The following is a 21867-nucleotide window of genomic DNA, read 5'->3' on the forward strand; positions in this document are numbered from 1 at the left end:
AGTTTGATTGACAGAGAAATATTGGCCAGTATACCAGCAAAATTCCCTGCTCCTTTTCACTTAGCGACATGGGATCTTTAATATCCGTTTGAAAGGTAGACAAGGCCCTGGTTTAACATCACATCTCAAAGGACGAGATCTTCAATAATGCACATCCCTCTCGGTAATGCACTGGATAGTGATCAAGTGAGGAAGTGGTGTTTGAACCCACATTCTTCTTGACTCAGCTGAGATTGTTAGCCGCAGGGTAAGCTGACACTTACAATCACAGAATGACTACAGCACAGGAGGAGGCCATTCAGCCCATTGTGTTCGTGCTGGTTCTCTGCAAGAGGAACTCGCCCAGCCCCACTCCCCTGCCTTTTCCCATAACCCTGCTTTAGGCCCTTATCCAGTTCTGTTTTGACAGCCCCGATTGTAACTACCTCTACTACACTCTCACTTAACTGGAACGTGGTGTACCCTCTTCAGCATCGTTAAAGATGGTGAAATTTTTAAACTGCAACGATTGATTGTTCCTCTAAATGAAGGAGACTGACGGGTGTGTTTGTTGATTCAATGGTGCAACACTGAGAGTGTGATTGTACCAACTGTAGCAAGTGCTCCTTGCAGCAGATGGCATTTGTTGATAGTCTAGTGTTATTCATCACAGAGATAGTTGCTTGCTTTGAAATAGTGTAATTCACAGAGGACTGGAAGCACAGACTGGGGTCGATAATAGAGAGAGAGAGAACACAGGTATTGATTGATAGACGGCATCACAGACAGTGCAGTGTGAAATTAATTTTAGAGAACACAGAGCACTCAGGGGAAATAATGAGAATGGTGGAACCTTACCCTGAAAGAACAACTTGAGCTTCATAGAAAAAGGAGATTTTTTGAGTGAGAGATTTCCCCTCTACTTGCAGCCAACACTCAGCTGTGGCCCAGGAGGTGAAACAGTGGGGAAAACCATCAAAGTTTCTGTAAACGGAATAAGAACATTGAGCAGAATTTTCATGCTGAGGCGAAGGTGGGTTTGGAGCTCAGCCAGCGATTTCTCTCTACTGGCCAGTGCACCGGTCTGCCGGCAGGTTCCCACTTTCAACGAGGCGGCTTCGGGGGTGAGGTGGGGGTGGGGTGTGGAGTGAAGAGTGACAACATGACAGCCGATAGACAATTAAACCAATTAAGGTTCAAATTGAGGGCACTCCACATGTCATCTGGATTTTTCAGACTGTCCCCAGTGTGGCTGGAACCCAGAGATGAAATGGCGATGACCTCTGGCAGCAGGCCGACGGGTTTTGGGGATTGGGGGCGTGTTGGGTGGTATGGGTGTGGTGGTTCCAGAGACATATCATACAAAGCAGCTCAGCATGGACCCACTAGGCTGTGAGCACTCCAGCCACAGGCCCTCCTGTGGATAGGCTCCCCTTCTGCAGGAATGGCCTGACTGCTATGCGCAGAGTATATTTTAAAACAGTTATGAGTATTCATGCATCCTGAATCTCCCTCAGGGTTTCCCACCTACAGTGGTGGTGCCCACCTCTCCCCGGGCTCTCCCATTGGCCCTCCCGTCTGCAGAGCCAGCCCCGTTGCTCCTGATTGGACAGGATTGACATCAGGATCAGGACACCGGAACTAAAATTCAACGCTTTGAACTCAACAAGGTCAAATGTTGCTTGTGTGTGAGTGATTGAGGGGGAGGATGTTTTGTTAACATCTGCAGCTCAATGTGATGATGCTTCCTCTTGCAGCCAACCCCTGGGGTGGGGGAGGTGTTTATTCTTGGTTCCACAGGTATAACAACAAGTATATATCCAGGCTGACACACCCAGTGCAGTACTGAGGGGGTGCTACAAAGTCAGAAGTGCGGCCTTTCAGATGGGACTTTAAACCGTCTGCACTCTCAGGCAGATGTAAACAATTCCATGGCACCTACTTGAAGAAGAGCAGGGGAGTTTCTCCCTGGTGTCCTGGCCAACATTTATCCCTCAACCAACATCACTGAAACACATTATCTGGTCATTATCAAACGGTTGTTTGTGGGATCTTGCTGTGCACATACTGGTTGCCGTGTTTCCTACATTACAACGGTGACCACACTTCGAGAAAGGTCCATTCTTGACTGTGAAGCACTTTGGGATGCCTGCGAAGGTAAAAGATGTGAACGAAACACCAATCCTATCTCTATTTATCTTTTGAGAGCCCCTGACAGGAACAAGCCCAGCTCTCGTTGACAAAAGGAATTTGTTTGGTTAGTTTGGAGGCGCTGGCCATGCCCCACAAAAAGGAGGGTGGAAAATTTAGAAAGGTTGGTTTCCCAGTTCCCTGAGGAGCTCACAGCCAATCGGGAAACAAACAGACTCTTTGTCGCCTGATTGGATGATTCTTTGCCCCTCAGCCTCTTATCCTCATTTCCAACATTCTTATAAGTAATAAGTTAGTGTTCAATGAGAGTTAAAATACACAGTTTTGTTTTTAATGCCCTTGTCTTGTGATTTTTCTCCGGGAGTGTCCCGGTGACTCCCAGGGCAATCCTGGAGAGTTGGCAACGCCTATTCTGTGTGCTGTGGTGGGGAAGATTGAGTATCTTTTAATATTCTATATTAAAAAATTATAAAGGAGTGGAATCGGTGAAGGTCGTCCTAAATAATCATTGACAACAGTTAAATAAAAGGCAGCTTGATAGCTCCAACTGAGCCGTGGCTGCTTTAACAAGCTGTTCACTGTTCTGTACTTCCCAGGGGCCCTAAGCAGCAACAAAGCAGTTCAGCCGGAGACTGATGCCTTCTCCTTCCTCCTCGTCACAGGCCCGGCACTAACAGTGATCAGGTGGTGCTGGTTACTGGATAATCTGCTGGAAACTTTGATCCATCTGTAACACCTGTTGGTGAAGCTGGTGTCCATGATGCTGGTTCCTGAACATTGGGGGCAGGAGGAGGCCATTCAGCCCCTTGGGCCTGTTCCGCCATTAGATCCTGGCTGGATTGTATCTTAACTCCATTGACGCGCCTTGGTTCTGTAACCGTTAATACGCTTGCAGTGAAGTGTCTAAAGTGCTCACATACAGATTGATCTTAGCAAACGATTACTGTTCCTAGAATCCTGCAGTCAATACAAAGCCAGCTCCTGCAGAATCTCTATGAATTACAGCGACTGTGCGTGTTTGCTTAAAAACTCCCATTAATGTTTTACAGGTCTGTAGGTTGGTGATGAGCAGTTGCTGTTGTCAGGGATCAATTTGTAGCAGGAAGCCTGTTTAGGGAGATGATTTAGCAGTGCGTCCAAAGCTGCCATCGTACTGCTTCCATCTTAAACCTGAACCCGTTTCTCCCGATCTCCTTTTAACAGCCCTGTCCAACATCATCACACTCAACTGGCCTACTTCCTGTGATGGTGGTGACGATGGGAGTGTTGGCAGTGGGGGTGTCAGTGGGTGTATTGGTGCTGGGGGTGTTGGGGTGTTGGTGTTGGGGGTGTCGGCGATGGAAGTGTCGGTGATGGAGGTATCGTTGGGGGTGTTGGTGTTGGGAGTGTTGGTGATGGGGGTATCATTGGGGGTATTGTTGGGGGTGTTGGTGATGGGGGTGTAGGGGTTGGGGGTGTTGGCGATGGGGGACTCAGCATTGGGGCTGTCGGTGGGTGTATTGGTGTTGGGGGTGTCGGGGATGGGGATGTCTGCGTTGGGGGTGGTGGGTGTATTGGCATTGGGGGTGTGGGGGATGGGGGTGTTGGGGCTGTCGGTGATGGGGGTGTAGGGATTGGGGGTGTTGGTGCGTGTATTGGTGTTGGGGTGTCGGGGTTGGGGGTGTCTGCGTTGGGGGTGTTGGTGCGTGTATTGGTGTTGGGGGTGTCGGCGATGGGGGTGTCTGCATTGCGGGTGTCGGTGGATGTGTTGGTGTTGGGGGTGTCGGCAATGGGGATGTCGGGGTTGGGGTTGTCGGGGTTGGGGGTGTCGGGGTTGGGGGTGTCGGGGATGGGGGTGTCGGGGATGGGGGTGTCGGGGTTGGGGGTGTCGGGGTTGGGGGTGTCGGGGTTGGGGGTGTCGGGGATGGGGGTGTCGGGGGTGTCAGTGTCGGGGGTGTCAGTGATGGGGGTGTCGGGGATGGGGGTGTCGGGGATGGGGGTGTCGGTGGGTGTATTGGTGTCGGCAATGGGGGCGTCGGTGGGTGTGTTGGGGGTGTTGGTGTTGGGGCTGTCAGTGATGGGGGTGTGGGGGTTGGGGGTGTCGGCGATGGGGGTGTCGGCGATGGGGGTGTCGGCGATGGGTGTGTCGGGGATGGGGGTGCGGTGTTGGGGGTGTCGGGGATGGGGGTGTCGGGGATGGGGGTGTCGGGGATGGGGGTGTCGGGGATGGGGGTGTCGGGGATGGGGGTGTCGGGGGTGTTGGTGTTGGGGCTGTCAGTGATGGGGGTGTAGGGGTTGGGGGTGTCGGCGATGGGGGTGTCGGGGATGGGGGTGTCGGGGATGGGGGAGTTGGTGTTGGGAGTGTCGGTGGGTGTATTGGAGTTTAGGGTGTCGGGGATGGGGGTGTCGGGGTTGGGGGTGTCGGGGTTGGGGGTGTCGGGGTTGGGGGTGTCGGGGTTGGGGGTGTCGGGGTTGGGGGTGTCGGGGTTGGGGGTGTCGGGGTTGGGGGTGTCGGGGATGGGGGTGTCGGGGATGGAGGTGTCTGCGATGGAGGTGTCTGCGCTGGGGGTGTCGGTGCGTGTATTGGGGTTGGGGGTGTCGGGGATGGGGGTGTCGGGGTTGGGGGTGTCGGGGTTGGGGGTGTCGGGGTTGGGGGTGTCGGGGTTGGGGGTGTCGGGGTTGGGGGTGTCGGGGTTGGGGGTGTCGGGGTTGGGGGTGTCGGGGATGGGGGTGTCGGGGATGGAGGTGTCTGCGATGGAGGTGTCTGCGCTGGGGGTGTCGGTGCGCGTATTGGGGTTGGGGGTGTCGGGGATGGGGGTGTCGGGGTTGGGGGTGTCGGGGTTGGGGGTGTCGGGGTTGGGGGTGTCGGGGTTGGGGGTGTCGGGGTTGGGGGTGTCGGGGTTGGGGTTGTCTGCGCTGGGGGTGTCGGTGCCTGTATTGGGGTTGGGAGTGTCGGGGATGGTGGGTGTCGGGGATGGGGGGTGTCGGGGATGGTGGGCGTCGGGGATGGTGGGTGTCGGGGTTGGGGGTGTCGGGGATGGTGGATGTCGTGGTTGGGGGTGTCAGGGATTGGGGGTGTCAGGGATTGGGGGTGTCGGGGATGGAGGTGTCTGCGCTGGGGGTGTCGGTGCGTGTATTGGGGATGGTGGGTGTCGGGGATGGTGGGTGTCGGGGATGGGGGTGTCTGCGCTGGGGGTGTCGGTGCGTGTATTGGTGATGGGGGTGTCAGGGATCAGGTCTTGGTGCTTGTTCAGATGAAGTTCCTCTGTACTTTTGAGAATGATATTTATCTGGATTCAGGTAATTGACAGAGGAGTTTCTTTGCTAATAATCGGTGCAATTTTAACTCAGTAATCAAAATCTCCCAAACAAAATATCAAATTTAAGGAGAGTTCACCAGTCCCTGCTCTGCTTTTCTCTACTTCCTGATTGCACTGGTGAGCTTTGTTAATGATGCTCAGTAGACCAGTGATTGCAGCTGGTTTGAATGGGTTTTTAAAAATTCCTTCATGGGACATGGGTGTCTCTGGCTAGGCCAGCATTTATTGCCCTTGTTCAGGGGTCAGGGGGCATTTAAGAGTCAAGGGTCTGGAGTCATATGTAGGCCAGGTAAGGACAGCAGATTTCCTTCCCTAAAGGACATTAGTGACCCAGATGGGTTTTTACAACAATTGGCAATAGTTTCATGGTCATCATTAGACTTTTAATTCCAATTATTGTTTTTATTGAATTCAAATTTCACCATCTGCCAAGGCATGATTCAAACCTGGGTCCTCAGAGCATTACCCTGGGTCTCTGGAATACTAATCCAGTGAAAAATACCACTACATCATCACCTTCCCATGACGATGATGCACCATGGAGTGCAGGTCACCCTGAGACAGGAAGAATCTGATTCTGCCATTTATAGTCAATGTAACTGAGTGACCTGGGTAAAGGGAACAGGTCCCTGTGCAGGATAAGGAGGAAGAGAAGGCAAGGGAAATCAGGAACTAATGATACAATAGATTGTATCCAGAAAGGCACTTATGGTTTAAGTAAAAACCCTTTTCTCATGTAAGTAAACCCAACCGGGAATTCAGGAGAAACTACTTTACCCAGAGAGCGGTGAAAATATAGATCTCGCTGCCACAGCGGGTGGTTGAGGTGAATAGTGTAGATACATTTAAAGGGAGGCTGGATAAACCCATGAGGGAGAAAGGGTTAGAAGGATATTCTGATAGGATGAGATGAAGGCTGTGGGGGTGGGAGGAGGCTCCTGTGGAGCATAAACAGTAGCATTGACCAGATGGGCTGAATGACTTGTTTCTATGCTATAACATTCTGTATGTTTCTCCAAATGATTCCTTATTGTCCACTCCATGTCATTACAGAATCCTTAAAACATTGAATTTCAGTGCAGAGTGAGGCCTTTCAGCCCACTATACCTGTGCTGGCTCTTTGAAAGGGCTATCCTTATTAATGCCATTCCCCACTCTCTGATAAATTTTTGTTTTGGCAAGTCCATCACCACTTCCTGTTTTAAAAAACGATTATCGATCCTGTTTCCATTCCTGTTCCTGGTGGGACATCCCTAGGTCGTGCCTGATTAGTGACCTGAGTTAAAGGTATTTTTTCTAAACTTTCTTTCGAGTTTATTCCCCAGTTACCAACCTCTTGTATTTTTCTCCAGGTATTTGGTTTTCCTTCAGATAAAAAGAGATCTGTATCACGGGCGTCTTCTCTGCAAGACCTCCGATGCAGCATTGCTCGCAGCCTACATCCTTCAAGGTAACTGCCGATTATTAAGACTTCATTTCTGTCTCCCTTCTTTCACTGCAACAGCAACTTGCATTTATAAAGCACCTTTAAAATTATACAACATCCCAAAGTGCTTCACAGGAGCGATTATCAACACAATTTGATACTGAACTACGCAAGGAGATAGTAGGACAGGTGTCCAAAAGCTTGGTCAGAGAGGAAGATTTTAAGGAGCGTCTTAAAGGAGGAGATTGACGTGGAGAGGTTTAAGGAGGAAATTCCAGAGCTTAGGGCCAAGGCAGATGAAGGCACGATTGCCAGTGGTGGAGCGGTGAAAATTGGGGATGTGCAAGGGGCCAAAATTGGACAAATGCAGAGATCTCAAAGAACTGTAGGGCTGGAGGAGATTACAGAGGTAGAATGGGCAGAGGCCATCGAAAGATTTGAAAATAAGGATAAGAATTTCAAAACCAAAGTGTTTCTGAACTGGAAATAAATGTCGGTCAGCGTACACGGCGGTACTGGATGAATGGGACCCGGTGTGAGTTGGGATAGGGGCAGCAGAGTTTTGACTGAGCCCAGGTTTACAGAGGTCGAACGGTGAGAGGTTTGCCAGGAGTGCAATGGAATAGTCGAGCCTGGAGCTAACATCAACAAATGAGCTGAGGCGGGGCAGAGATACAAACATACGAAATAGGAGCAGAAGTTGGCCATTCGGCCCCTCGAGCCTGCTCTGCCATTCATTAAGATCATGGCTGATCTGTTCGTGTTTCGAATTCCACAATCCCATCTATTCCCGATAACCTTTGATTCCCTTGCCTAACAAGAATCTATCTACCTCCGCTTTAAAAATATTCAGTAACCCCACTTTCACTGCCTTCTGAGGCAGAGATCCAAAGTCGCACAACACCGTGAGAGAAAAAATTTTCCTCATCTCTGCCCTGAAAGGACAGAAAAAGTGCCCCCTAGTTCTGGACTTACCCACAAGAGGAAACACCCTTTCTGTGTTCACCTTGTCAATGCCGTTCAGGATCTTATATACTCCAATCAAGTCACCCCTCACTCTTCTAAGCTCCAATGGAAATAAACCCAGTCTGTCTAATCTTTCCTCAGAAGATGGGTGATGATATGGAGGTGGATGTAGGTAGCCCTTGCGATGGAATGGATATGAACCCACAACCGTCTGATCCTTGGTGGGAACGCTACCACAGAAACAAAGCTGCCAGATGTGGTGCAGCTATGAATAACTGCAAGGCTTTTTAAATAATCCATGATGGAACATTGTATTCAAAGAGGAAGCACCCAGGGTCCTGAGGGTCTGTGTGCCAGGCTTGTCTCAGGCACATTAAGACCTCAAAAAAAAAACATTTAGTGAAGTTACAGCCTCATTGAATGCTCTTGAAGCTCAGTGTCTTTACAATGGATAGTTTCCTTCTCTAAAGAACAAGGGTCATTGTTTTTGCTGCCAACACAACATAGATTTTATTGAGTTTCATTTCACAATTTACTCTGGTGAGATTGTAAACTCTTTGAGTTCATTATAGCGGCCAGTGGTTTGAAGTGATTGAATGGCACATTCAGACATTACTGAGAGATGTGATAAGGCTCTTTATAAATACAAGTCCTTCTTTCTTTTCTCCTTTTTCTCATTGAATTCCAACACCAGCCTGGCTCCCTTGGCTGATGCAATTCTTAAATGACAAAATAATCTTGAAAGCTCTGAGGAAAAGTGACAAAACAAGGATGAGGAATCTGTGGTCCTTCCATCAAGTGTTCATGTTGAACGTCCCATTTGTTCAATAGGCTCCAAGTGCCACCACCTTTAGGTCATTGGGGTCAAGGACAACCCTTGGCTGCAGTGAGTGACTCCACTAATCCCAGCCAGAATAAAAATAATCGGATAATTTCCTATCTCTAACTCATTGGCTGACACAGGGGAACCAATGGACCCTTTGTTGAAGTATATCTCTCCATAAATCCAAGATAAATCACTTATAAATCCAACAGCGAATCCAGAAGAAGCCTCTTTACACAGAGAGTGGAACTCTCTACTACAGGGAGTAGTTGAGCCGAATAACATAGATCAAAATAAGTACATGAAGGAGCAAGGAATAGAAGGATAGGCTGACAGAGGGTGGGAGAGGGTAAGAACAGGCTGTAAAACGGGTGCCCTTCAGTTTCCCATTGGGCAGGGGCAGGTGAAGTTAATCTTAGTGCACGTGGCTTAACTCTTCAGGGAGTTGAGCAGGGTGACTTATCAACAATACTCGTATTTATACTCCACTTTAGGGTATCAGATGAACCAAATTTTTGATGGACGTTTTTTTGCTCTTTACAAACCCTGTCCTCTCTCTGCCTCTTTTGTTTACTTTTATCTTTCCATTTACTCTCACTCTCATCTTTCCTCATTCCCGACACACTCCCTCAACGCATGATTCTCTCTCTCCCTTTCTCTGTGTGTCTGTGTGTAGTGTGCCCCTGACTTTCTACAACCCTGTGTCTCATTATGTTCTCTCCCTGTTTCTTTCTCTTTCTCTCCCCCGTCTCATTCTGTCTCTGATTCTCTCTCTCTCTTTCCTTGTCTCTCTCTCTTTCATTTTTCTCTTCCTCTGTCTGATTCTCTCTTTCTGTCTGTGTGTCATCCTGTCACTCTCTCTCGTACTCTTTCTCTCCCTCTGTGTCTCCTTCATTATGTTCTCCCTGGCTCACTCTCCCAGGTGAGCACTGAGAATTCAGCATGAATTAACTGATAACCCAATATTGCACAAGGTCATTTTAAATGTTTCTCAGAGCTTGGGAAAAGGTCTCTTTTTTTTGAAACTATTTTGTTTATTTTAAGATGTTCTCAATTCTAGCTGAAATCGGTGACTATGATGCAGGAAAGCACCCTGAAGGATACAGCTCCAAGTTCCAGTTCTTTCCTAAACATTCCGAGAAGCTGGAAAGAAAAATTGCTGAGATCCACAAAGCTGAACTTAGGTACAGTAAGCAAATTAGTGTTATGGGAATTATGGAGAAAATGCACTGAGGTAGTTTCACAGGGATGGTGTGAGTGAGAAACAGAGTGCAAGGGAGATAGTGAGGAATTATATTTGCATAGCGCCTTTCACACCCTTAGGATGTCCCAGTGTGCTCTGCGGTTAAGGAAGAACTTTTTAAAGTGTAGTCACTGTTGTAATGTAGGAAAAGTGGTGCCAGTTTGCACACAACAAGCTCCCACAAGCAGCACTGAGATAAATGGCCAAATAACCTGTTTTAGTGATATTGTTTGAGGGATAAATATGAGCCAGGATGCTGGGGAGAACTCCCCAGCTTTTCCTCAAAGTATATTTACAGGATCTTTTATGCCTGTCTGAGTGGGCAGGCAGAGCCTCATTTTAACACCAGCCCCTCTGACAGTGCAGCACTCCTTCATGGATGAATAGCTGATTATTACTCACCCTTTAGACTTGCACATGAGACCTGGCTACCGATGCTGTGTAGCACCCATGGGTTGGGATTCCTGTGTGAACTGCACCTTTGGGTGAAGAGAGCCTGAATGGGTGAGTGAGTTTGGCAATAAGTGCATGACTGTGGGGTTTAGCGTTGGTTTTACAGCTTGGAGAAGAGGCTCCTAATGAAAATCTAGATGGCAGGTTTTTGGTTCATTTTGCGGATAATAGAAGCCATTCCAGATTTTAAAAATAGGCCTGAAATTTTCAGCAACGGAGCGTGAGAATCTGAAGATGCTTCTGGGAGACAGTTTGGCTTCTTAACAGGAAGAACACAGGAACCTGAGGAGACCATTCATCCCCTCAAACCTGTTCTGCTATTTAATTAGCTTGTGTATCACTGTATCTTAACTCCACTTTCCTGCTGGGTTTCATATCTCTTTATACTCTCCCAACAAAACTCCATCAATCTCAGTTTTGAAATTTTCAGCTGAGCCCCAACCTCAACAGTTTTTTGCGGGGAGAATATTAGAGATTGTGGAACTGTTACTGCTGCTCCTTCACTACAGGGCATTAGACCCAGTGTTAAGGATTATATCTGGCAGCACGAGCTGGAGGAATTATTTTTCCGAATTCCTGTCCCCTTGGATCTTTCCAATTGGGAATCATTTCAGGAAGAATCCTGAATTTGAGGAGCCAATAAACTGAAAATCAGATAGCAAGAGGGATTAAATCATGTGAATTGAAATTCTCTTTAAGTTCAAATCAGTTGAGAAATGAGGGTGGGTGAACAAATCTTAACTGATTTATTGATGTTTGAAGAAGGTTAAGTTTGTTGGGTCCATTTTGATTCCTTCCCATCTCATTTATATGTTCTCTTTCAATTTTCGATTTAATTTTCTTTCTTCCCATCGCTTTGTAACAAGTAAAGCAAAGTCAGATAAAAAGTATCGGAGTGTGAGTCCGTGGTTCTGGGGTTGGGGCCAGCTCAGGAATGAAATGAGAAGCGCACTGACCTCCTCGAGCGCTGTAATCTTCCTCCAAGATACAGGTGTGGAAGAACATAAGAAATAGGAGCAGGAGTAGGCCATTCGGCCCCTCAAGCCTGCCCTGCCATTCAATAAGATCATGGCTGATCTGACCCAGGCCTCAACTCCTCTTTTGAGCCAGCTCCACATAGCCCTCAACTCCCCGATATTTCAAAATTTTATCTACCTCCTCTTTAAATACTTTCAGTGTTCTAGCCTCCACAACTCTCTGAGATAGAAAATTCCAGACATTCACTACCTTCCAGGAGAAGAAATTCCTTCGCATCTCAGTTTTAAATGAGTGTCCCCTTATTCTGTAACTATGCCCCCTAGTTCGAGATTCCCTCACTAGTGGAAACATCTTCTCAACATCTACCCTGTCAAGCCCCCTCAGAATCTTGTACGTTTCAATAAGATCACCCCTCATTCTTCTAAACTCTAATGAATAAAGGCCTAACCTGTTTAGCCATCTTGATAAGTCAACCTTTGTCCCAGGAATCAGCCTAGTGAATCTCTTTGGAACTGCCTCCAATGCCAGTATATCTTTTCTTAAATTCGGGGACCAAAACTGTACACAGTACTCCAAAGTGTAGCCTCACCAACATCCTGTACAGTTATAACAAGACTTCCTTATTTTTAAACTCCAACCCCCTAGCAATACAGGCCAAAAATTCTATTTGCCTTCTTAATTACTTGCTGCACCTGCATGCTAACTTTTTGTGTTTCATGCACAAGAACACCCAGATCCCTCTGTGCTGCATTTTTTTGGAGTCTCCCTCCATTTAAATATTAGTCTGCCTTTTGATTTTGCCTACCAAAGTGCATGACAGAAGAGTCCTAAAGAGGTGGCCAGATCTAATATCAGAGCGCCATGTGGCAGGGAAGGTTTGGATGAATCAGATTCAAACCTTTAATCATCAGAATCATAGAATCTTGCAACTCAGAAAGAGGCCATTTGACCATTTGTGTCCATGTTGGCTTTGAAAGCACTATCCAATTTTGCCCTCTTCCTCCTTCTCTTTCCCCCTTGCAAATTTTTCCTTTTCAAGTCTTTATCCAACTCCCTTTTGAAAGTTACTGTTGAATCTGCTTCCAATGTCCTTTCAGGCAGCAGATTGCAGATCACAGCAATTCACTGTGACGGGTGGGAGGGGTCTCTTGTGGAGCCAGCATGGATCTTTTGGGCTGAATGGGCTGTTTCTGTACTGAAAATGCTATGTAATTCTCGGGCTGGGGAGGAGCACTGCTATTCCTGATAGCAATCCAGATACACAGATTTCAGATCAGATTGTGATGCTCAACACAGTTGAGTAGCCGGCCATCGTGTAACGTTTAAATTTGACGAAGGATTGGGTGAAATGTTGGCAGGCTGTCTGAATCGGTGGCTCAAAGCCCGGCAGGAGAGAAGGGGAAAGAAATCTGAGGCAAAATAAGTTACCGTACTAGAGCTATTTGGTGATTTGGTAAAGCCAGTACATTGGCATCACCCTTCATCATTTCAGCCATGGCTCATTGGATAGCACATCCGACTCAGATTGTGGGTTCAAGTCCTGCTCCAGGGACTTGAGTACAAAATCCAGGCTGACAGTCCCAGTGTGGTACTGAGGGAGTGCTGCACTGTCAGAGATGCCGTCTTTCAGATGAGATGTTAAACCAAGGCCCTGTTTGCCCTCTCAGGCGGATGTAAATGATCCCCTGGCCATTATTTTGAAGAAGAGTAGGGGAGTTGTCCCCGGTGGTCTGCTCATATTTATCCCTCAACCAACATCACAAAAAACAGATTGTCTAGTCGCTATCACAATGTTATTTGTGGGCGTTTGCTGTGCACCCATTGCCTGTCACATTTCCTATATTACAACGGCAACTCCTCTTGAAAGCATTTCATTGGCCGTAAAGTGCTTTGGGACATCCTGAGATTGTGAAAGGTGCTATAGAAATGCAAGTCCTTTCTTTTCATTCTCAACTCTGGGACAGGAGATTGTGGGTTGTGCACATAATCAAACACAGGGCAGTACTGAGGGAGAGCTGCTTTGTCAGATGTGCCATGGCCTGGTTTCCTCGACTAAAATTCCCATGGCACTTTTGAAGAGCGAGGAGTTCTTAATCAGTACCTCCCAAAAACAGACAGACACGTCTGATTGCTACATTTCAGAACCTGCTGTTAGAGACACCAGTCTGTGCACTTCCAAAATCATTCACTGTGTGACACACACCATTGGCTCTGAAGCACTTTAAGATGAACTGAGGGCGTGAAAGGCGCTATATAAATGTAAGCTTTTTCTTTAAGCAAGTTTAGCATCAGGCAGTTGTTGAATTGTTCTGCTAAACACACACACACACACACACACACCATCTTTCCAGTTGAAATACCCTCAGTGACTGATTCTGTCCTGTTTTATCATTCTCCCTGCAGCGGGCAGTCTCCTGACACAGCAGAGCTGAATTTCCTGAAGAAAGCACAGTCATTGGAAACATACGGAGTTGATCCCCATCCCTGCAAGGTATAGGACAAGAATAGGAAGAAGACTTTCACAGGGATATGGAGTCCGTTTGTAATCCCTTCTCTCCTGGTTATGGACATTCACACTGTTACTGACCTCCCAATCGAATCTTAACCCTGCAAATTCTAGTTTTGACTCATTTGTTATCATTCTGATTCAGGCTGAGCAATTTCTTGTAGTCAGTGAACACCTCCCTCTCCCCTCCATCCTTCCCTCTCAAACCCCAGCTTCTCTCTCTTTATCTTCTCCTCCCTCTTTCCCTCTATCCTCACCTCTCCACCATCCCCCCATAATGCTCACCTCCCTTTCTCTTACCTCTCCTCTCTCCATCCTCTTCTCCCGCTCCTTCTCCATCCTCTCCTCTGTCTCCCCCGCCCTCTCTCTCCCTTACTGCTCTCCTCCCTTTCTCTCCCCCTCCCTCCCTCTCTCTCTTTCTCTCTCAATCCATCCTCTCCCCTCTCTCTCTCTCTCCTTACTCCCACAGTCCCTCTACCCACTTGTGCCTAGGAGGACATTATCAGACAATGTATGCTGGGTAATGAATCTGTACTGATTGTTGTGTTAGGGTGAGTATCAGCCTGTGGAGTGGAGAGAGACGGGTTTACGTTAGCCGTGCGTCACATGGTGCGATGTGAAGGACACAAACAATCACAACACAAACAATGTCAGAACAACTTAATGAAAATCTCAGCGGCAAATCCCTGAATTTCTTAATCTGAACATTTCTCCTGTAGGACGTTTCAGGAAACGCGGCATTCTTAGCCTTTACTCCGTCTGGATTTGTGGTGTTACAAGGAAACAAGAGGATTCATTTTATAAAGTGGTGAGTGTACAGTGTCCTGGTTTTTAATGCACTATTATCCCCTGGTGTGTCCTTCTACATAAGATACAACTCTGCTGTTGTTTTGAACCAAACAAACTAGCGAGGTAGCAGTTTTTTTATTCGTACATGGGATGTGGGCTTCGCTGGCTGGGCCAGCATTTATTGCCCATCCCTAGTTGCCCTTGAGAAGGTGGTGGTGAGCTGCCTTCTTGAACCGTTGCAGTCCATGTGGTGTTCGTACACCCACAGTGCTGTTAGGGAGGGAGTTCCAGGATTTTGACCCAGTGACCGTGAAGGAACGGCGATATATTTCCAAGTCAGGATGATGAGTGGCTTGGAGAGAATTCCCAGTCCCTGTTACAAACTGTATGCGCTGTACCCCAGCCTGAAGTTGCTCCATCTTTCATTAACCAGAAACAGTTAAACCCCCGTTGCCCTGTGTTTGTCGACAAAAGCTTTTCTCATTATTTAGCCCATGATGAGAGTCTTCCACTGATGCTGGCCAAAAGTAAAGGTGACTCTCTGGGCTGGATTCTGTCGGGTCAACGGAGCTGAGGGGGGCTTGACTGTCAGTCCCGTGGGGGAGGCTCAATGGAGTTGAGTGCCCTTCAGGCACTTAAATGGCCACCATTGGGCCTTCCCCGCGATTGAGGAGCCCAGTGGCGGAAGACCCACCCACTGAGAGCTGCCGGCCAATCAGAAAGCGGCAGCCGCTCCTTGCCGCCAGTGGCAGCAGGAATGGCAGCTGTTGCCGGCAGTGCAGCTACTGGAGACCCAGGGATGTTGTGGGACCCCAGATCAAAGGTGAGTGAGGATGGGTGGGTGTTGCAAGAGAGGGAGCAAGGGTGCGGGGGATTGGAATAAGGGCAGGGGGATGGCTTTCAGCAGCCTGCCACCCCCCTTCCCCAAGTCGGGCACTGATAATGGAGGACCCACCTCCCCCCCCCCGAGGCTGCTGGCAAACCCAGTAGGGTTCGCTGGGCGGCGTTCTGAGGTTGCGGGAAAGCTGTGCGGCTCCCGTTAAATCCCCAAACCACGACTGAATTGGGGTGGGCTCAGGGACGATGGGTGTCAATTGACTCATTAATGAGTCGAATTGACATCCTGCTGCTGGTGGCCAGTAATCCTGTGCCAGCCCCTTCCACCCTCTGACTTTACCAGGCCACCTGGGCACTCAGGTGGGGCCTCCCCTGCGATTAAATGAACCTGGCACCCATGGCGATGAGCTGCATTAAACCCAGCCCAGTGTGTCGATGACTGGAGAGGTTTGCTCGATGGTCTAACTATTATAACTATTATAACTAACTGATTGTATGGAGGCCACAGCAATCCACAAAAACATGTCGAGTCTAATCTGTTCCCCTTTGGTAAGCACTGTAACACTTTGAACCACCCAGGACTGCACCCTACCGTACTTTATGAATGGTTACGGCAGCAGTTTAGACTTCACATTGACTCCTTTAGATGTGAAGTCAAACGATCTATCCCAAAGAAGTTGTGAACATCACTGATGTAAATTAAAATTTATTTGCGTATAGAGTGAAGTCCCAAAAGGTTCCAGTTAACAACAACATTTTTACTTTCCTTCCAGGACTGACGTCAACAAGATGAAGTTTGAAGGGAAAACATTCAATTTATATGCAACTCAGAAAGAGGTAAATGCTGACACTGTTTAAACATCGATTTCCAATGTTAAAGCTAATGTGGTTCGTCATCTAATCACTGCCAAAATATTTATGCATTGATCCTCTGAGATCAATAGGTCCTGTATTCAATACCTGACACAAAGGACCAACTAGAATTATATTTAGCATTTAAAAAAAATAATTCTTGGGATGTGGGCTTCGTGAGCTGGGCCAGCATTTATTGCCCATCCCTAGTTGCCCTTGAGAAGGTGGTGGTGGTGAGCCGCCTTCTTGAACCGCTGCAGTCTATGTGGTGTAGGTCCACCCACAGTGCTGTTAGGGAGGGAGTTCCAGGATCTTGACCTCAGAGAAACAGGCCATTTGGCCCAGCTGGTCTACGCTTGTGTTTATGCTTCACATGAGACTCCTCCCACTCTACTTCATCTCAGCCAATCAGCTCATCCTTCTATCCCTTTGTCCCTCATGTGATAACCTCACTTCCCCTTTAAGATATCAGGAACTTCCTCCCTAACGTCCCTGTGCCCTGTGAAATAATTCAAGTGAGGGTGCATGAGATCAGAATTCTCTTCTGAGGGCCATTTAACCAGTGATTTCTTTTTTTTACAATTTCATTATCAGGAATCAAAGATTATTTTGACATACTTTGCACCAACACCTGAAGCTTGCAAACATCTGTGGAAGTGCGGAGTGGAAAATCAAGCTTTTTACAAGTGAGTGCCTTTCATTACAAGCTAACTGCAGCACAGAAACTGGCCCTTCAACTCAACCAGTCCGTTCAGGTGCTCCTCCCTCCAGCTTTCATCTCACCCTAGCCTCCTATTCCTTTTTCCCTCATGTGTTCATCCAGATTCCCCTTAAATACATCAGTGGTATTCACCTCAGCCACACCCTGTAGTAGTGAGATTCACATTCCAACCACTTTCTGAGTGAACTGTCCTGAGGGTTAGGCGGTTGTCGACTTGATGCCTTGTTCAGTGACATGGCGCAGGGAGGAATAACTACCAGCATTACAGACTGAATTTTTCTTTCTCTTTTACAACTTGCTACCTTGGGTGTTTTGTGTTGGGAGTGTAGTCAGGGGCATGACTCTGGACGCTGGGCACAGATGCCACCTCCGACAGTGCAGCACTCCCTCAGTACTGCGCTGAGAGTGTCAGCCTGGAATTTGCATTCATGCCTCTGGAGTGGGGCTTGAACCCACAAATTTCTGAATCAGAGGCAAGAGAACCAGTGATTAAACTATGGCTGACACCTTGGGAATATACGCAGATGGGAGATTATTAATATGGATATGTTAAGGAAGGAGAACAACCCTGATCCCTGTATATCATAAGTGTATTCAAAAAGAATGTTTTTCTAATGTCACCATGAAAAATGATCAGAATATTTCTCCCCTTGTAATTGTTAGGGTGGATGGTTAGCTCAGTTGGCTAGAACAGGGTTCAGAATAACGCCAACAGCGCAGGTTCAGTTCTGAGGCTGAGACTTGGCATCTGCCTCCTCGCTCTGCCTCTAATGGCAAACCAGCACTGACAAAAACTGCTGAGAAAAATGGCTCAGGTGAAGCATCAGCAGACAATAAGCCAAGGAGCTGCCTTCAGGCAGAGCGCACATACTATTGATTGTTATGTACTGTATGTACATTAACATTGCTATCATGGATTTACAAAATGGTTCACAACTATTTAACCCTGAGCTGAGCTTCCAATCCCGTATTGGTCTCATCATTAGTATCGCCTACTTCCACCTCCGTAACATCACCCACCTTCATCCCCGCTTCAACTCATCTGCTGTTGAAACCCACGTCCCGGCCTTTGTTATCTCCAGACTCAGCTATTCCAATACTATCCTAGCCGGTCGCTTGCACCCTTTTGTAGACTTGAGTTAATCTACATCGCCTCCGAGGCTTCACACCACATTCACCACAACAAGCGCAACACCATCTCGGCCAGGGAGATCCAGAGCGTCGTCCGCCTCGTGCTGCCAGGGGGACTGGACAAACACGCGTCTCCGAAGGCAACAAAGTGGTTACCAAATACACCAACTCCATTTAGGTTGATCATTCTAAAGATTATAACTTTGTTACCCATGTCTGAACTTGTACCAAGTCCCATTCCCCCACCACCTCTGTGTTCACTGACTTACATTGACACCCGGTCCAGCAATGCCTCAATTTTATAGTTCTCACCCGTTTGAAGATTCCTCCATGGCCCTGCCCCCTCCCTATCTCTGTAATCTCCTCCAGTCCTACAACCCTCCGAGATCTCTTCTCTCCTCCAATTCTGGCCTCTTGAGCATCCCTAATTTTAATCACTCCACCATTGGCAGCCACTACCTGATCCCCAAGTTCTGGAATTCCCTCCCTAAACATCTGTCTCTCTTCCTTTAAGATACACCTTAAAACCTACCTCTTAACTAAGCTTTTGGTCACCTGCCCTAATATCTCCTTATGTGGCTCAGTGTCATATTTTGCTTTTTAATCCTCCTGTGAAGCAGCTTAGGAGATTTTTACTACATTAATGAGGCTATATAAATGCAAGTTGTTGTTATTAAAGGGTCTGATTGAGTGATAGATTGAACCCATTGGCGGGACGGGGGGAAGGTGCGGTGGGGGTGGGGCTGGTGGTCCCAGTGGGGGGTTTGAAGATGCAGAGTGGCTGTAGTGGATTTGAACATTTTGTGCTCTTTCTGCCCACGACCAGGTTTGAAAAATCCAGTCAGGTTCGGACAGTTTCGAGCAGCAATCTGTTCTTCAAAGGAAGTCGGTTTCGATACAGGTAAATAGTCAGAGTAAGTAGAGGCTACTGAAAACTAACACTTCATTTAGGTGCAATAATGGAAGGAAGGCCAGAGAGTAAAATCACTACAGAGAAAGGAACAAAATATTTTTGGCCTTAAGAGGGTCAATAGAGGGACCAAAATGGTCAGGAGACATTCCCATTCGGGTAGTTGGTTGGCTAGTTTGGAGCCAAGGTTGGTGGTCACTGTTGCTGTGGTGTTAAGACACTAACATCGCAGACTTTAATGTTGTTTATGGGCCTCTGTATAGAAGTTAAGGGCTGGATGGGAAAGGAGAATTTACAATTGGCAATTCACCCATTAAAAAAATGACATTTTCTAATTGCTTTGCAACTGGAGGAATCTCATCGCATCTTTCAAAATGACATTTAACTGGCATTACTTACAAATGGCCGTTGGAAGCTGTTTAGTTAAGCATTGAGATAATTGAAGGCAATTATTATGGTATGGCTGATTAGCCCTACACAGATCTCCATCTGCAAAAATATAGGACATGCCTTTTCATTCTGTGCCCTAGGATAATAACAGGGAATGATGAGTGTCTGTATCGCTATGTGTCCCAGTGTAACAGGTCAGTGATAGAAGCAATCAGTGTCTAACTGTTACTTCTCATGTACTGACTCTCTATGGCTCCATTATTGCTGTTTTCAGTGGAAAAGTCGCCAAGGAAGTGATCGAGTCAAGTGCAAAGATTAAAAGGAGCCCCCCAGAAATTCACAGGTAAGAATGTCCACTCGAGTGACTCCGGGTTAAACATTTACATGGGAAACCCGAGAGCGGTTTGATTGCAATACAGGTAAATCCAGAGAGAAATCTGCCTGTTTCATCACCATTTCTATCCACCCTTCATATTCTCCATTTTGTCTTTAATACAGTCCATGCTCTCTCTGGTTTATTTGTTTTGCTCTGTCATAGCCTGTGACCTCTTCTAAGTGATACCACCATATCCTCTTCTTATTCTCGTATCCCACTGTGTCCCCTCTCTGTTGCTTTACTTTGTGATACCCTTTCATCCACTCCCTCCTCTGCGCTCTCCTTCTGCTCTGAGATCTCTTGCGTTTCCTAGTTGTTGTTCACTATCTATCCTCTGCACATCTAACCGATGTCAATTAAAGCTTAACTATTAGTAATTGCTTCACTCATCGCCAACTTAAAATTCCTTCACCAGCCACCCATATTGTTAGGCCAAAGTAATTGGTTCATAGAAGCTATCAATAACTCTGAGGAACTACCATTAACCCAACTACCATTAACTCAAGTAACTACCATAACCTACTGTAACTACCATTAGCCCACAGTGGCTGCCATTGCCTGCAGAACTATTGTTAGGCTACAGTAGCTACCATTAACCTTGCATTGGTTTCATTAACTCCCCCCCCACCACCAACTCCTGTCAATAAATACAATTATTCTGAAGTAACCACTCTTGGGCTTCACTAACCACAATTGACCCACTACAATGACCATTAAAGAACTGTTGGTGTACAGGCATTCTAACACACCAGGCAGTTCTGCCAACTTACACTCAAGAACCAGTCATAATATAACTCCTTCAACCTGAGCTTGTGTCTCCCCCTCCACAGGTCGGGTCTGGTCCCCAGTCGCAGTTGCCCCTCCATTTCTCATGGGTCAAGATTGAGTAGCGTGCCCAGAACTCGCAGGAGAGCGGTGCATATTTCCATCATGGAAGGTAAGGTCTGTCCGAACGTGGCAGGTTTGGATCAGGTTAAAGTGAGTCGAAGCCCTGGATCAACGGGATTGGGTCAGCGGTCTGGACTGGGTGTTTCTGCTGGGGAGGCACAACTGGGGAAAATGTACTGGAAATAAATCTTGTCAGATTTTACCGAAGATCGGCTTAAGTTCCGCTTGAACTTATTTGCATTGATCCAGGCTAGAAATTCCCCATCGAGGGTCATCAGGCACTGTAATCAATTGTAATCAATTATTGACTAACATGGGGCCTCAAAACAACTGAAAATGTGTTAAAATAACAGCCAATCAGTTGTTTCAATTGACTGCCTGAGCTAGGTCTAATGTTCCATGCATCGACCAATTGGTTGAATTATGATTTCGTCCGAACTGAATTTAAAGTATTTGTGGCTCATACATTCAATGGCAAGGACCTGTTCTCTGCAAACAAAAGGAATATGTCAAAGTCTTGCACCATTTTTGAACTACCCAGGAGCTTGGGGAGCCTATAGTTCCCTGTTTCTTTATTCATGGCAACACCTCGGCCAATCAGAGTTGACTTGTCAACCAATCAGCTCCCTTTTCTCCTGTAGTATAAATTGTTATGATTGTTTGAAATTTGGCATTCTTGTGTTTGTCCTGATGAGTACAAGATGAAAAACTTTGACAACATGTCTCTCTTTTCAGCAATATTCAAGTTCTGTACTACCAAGCAACAGTAAAGTAACTGATTTATCAGAATGAGCAACAGACCTGAGTGAGGTTCCACTGATCACTGCTGGTACAAGTGATTAGTGCTGGAGTCATGTGGCCACATGCAGTGTGATGTGCCCGCCAAACAGATGCAATAGGTGGGAACTCGCCATAGAGACCTGGGGGCGTGGCCTGGTTTTGTGGGCGGGTCAACTTCAGACAAGTTGACTCTTGAACCAGGGTAAAAGACCACGGAAAACACAAACGTAGCTGGTATTGGGGTAAGTCACCTACATTTAAAACTACCCAGACCTATTGGTCTGATTTGGCTGATTCTGTTTGGATTCACCAAGGCTCCTTCGACAGCACCTTCCAAACTCATGACCATCTAGAAGGACAAGGGCAGCA

At 47.1% G+C, this 21867-nt stretch overlaps 1 protein-coding gene across 5 annotated transcripts in view; it reads left to right on the forward strand.

Moving 5' to 3' along the window:
* frmd5a (FERM domain containing 5a) overlaps positions 1–21867 on the forward strand; it is a 215921-nt gene that overhangs the window by 156346 nt on the left and 37708 nt on the right. For 4 of the 5 annotated variants that reach the window (XM_078530135.1, XM_078530132.1, XM_078530133.1 and 1 more), the window contains exons 5-13: positions 6782–6879; positions 9705–9828; positions 13722–13809; positions 14544–14632; positions 16224–16287; positions 16897–16988; positions 18981–19055; positions 19729–19797; positions 20661–20767. In XM_078530135.1, coding sequence (XP_078386261.1) covers positions 6782–6879; positions 9705–9828; positions 13722–13809; positions 14544–14632; positions 16224–16287; positions 16897–16988; positions 18981–19055; positions 19729–19797; positions 20661–20767 — 806 coding nt within the window. Of the gene's footprint in view, positions 1–6781; positions 6880–9688; positions 9829–13721; positions 13810–14543; positions 14633–16223; positions 16288–16896; positions 16989–18980; positions 19056–19728; positions 19798–20660; positions 20768–21867 lie in introns of all 5 variants that reach the window. The other variant, XM_078530134.1, reaches the window with a different exon arrangement.

The sequence above is a fragment of the Cetorhinus maximus genome, chromosome 26 (assembly GCF_964194155.1).
Source record: "Cetorhinus maximus chromosome 26, sCetMax3.hap1.1, whole genome shotgun sequence".
Classification (NCBI taxonomy): Eukaryota; Metazoa; Chordata; class Chondrichthyes; order Lamniformes; family Cetorhinidae; genus Cetorhinus; species Cetorhinus maximus.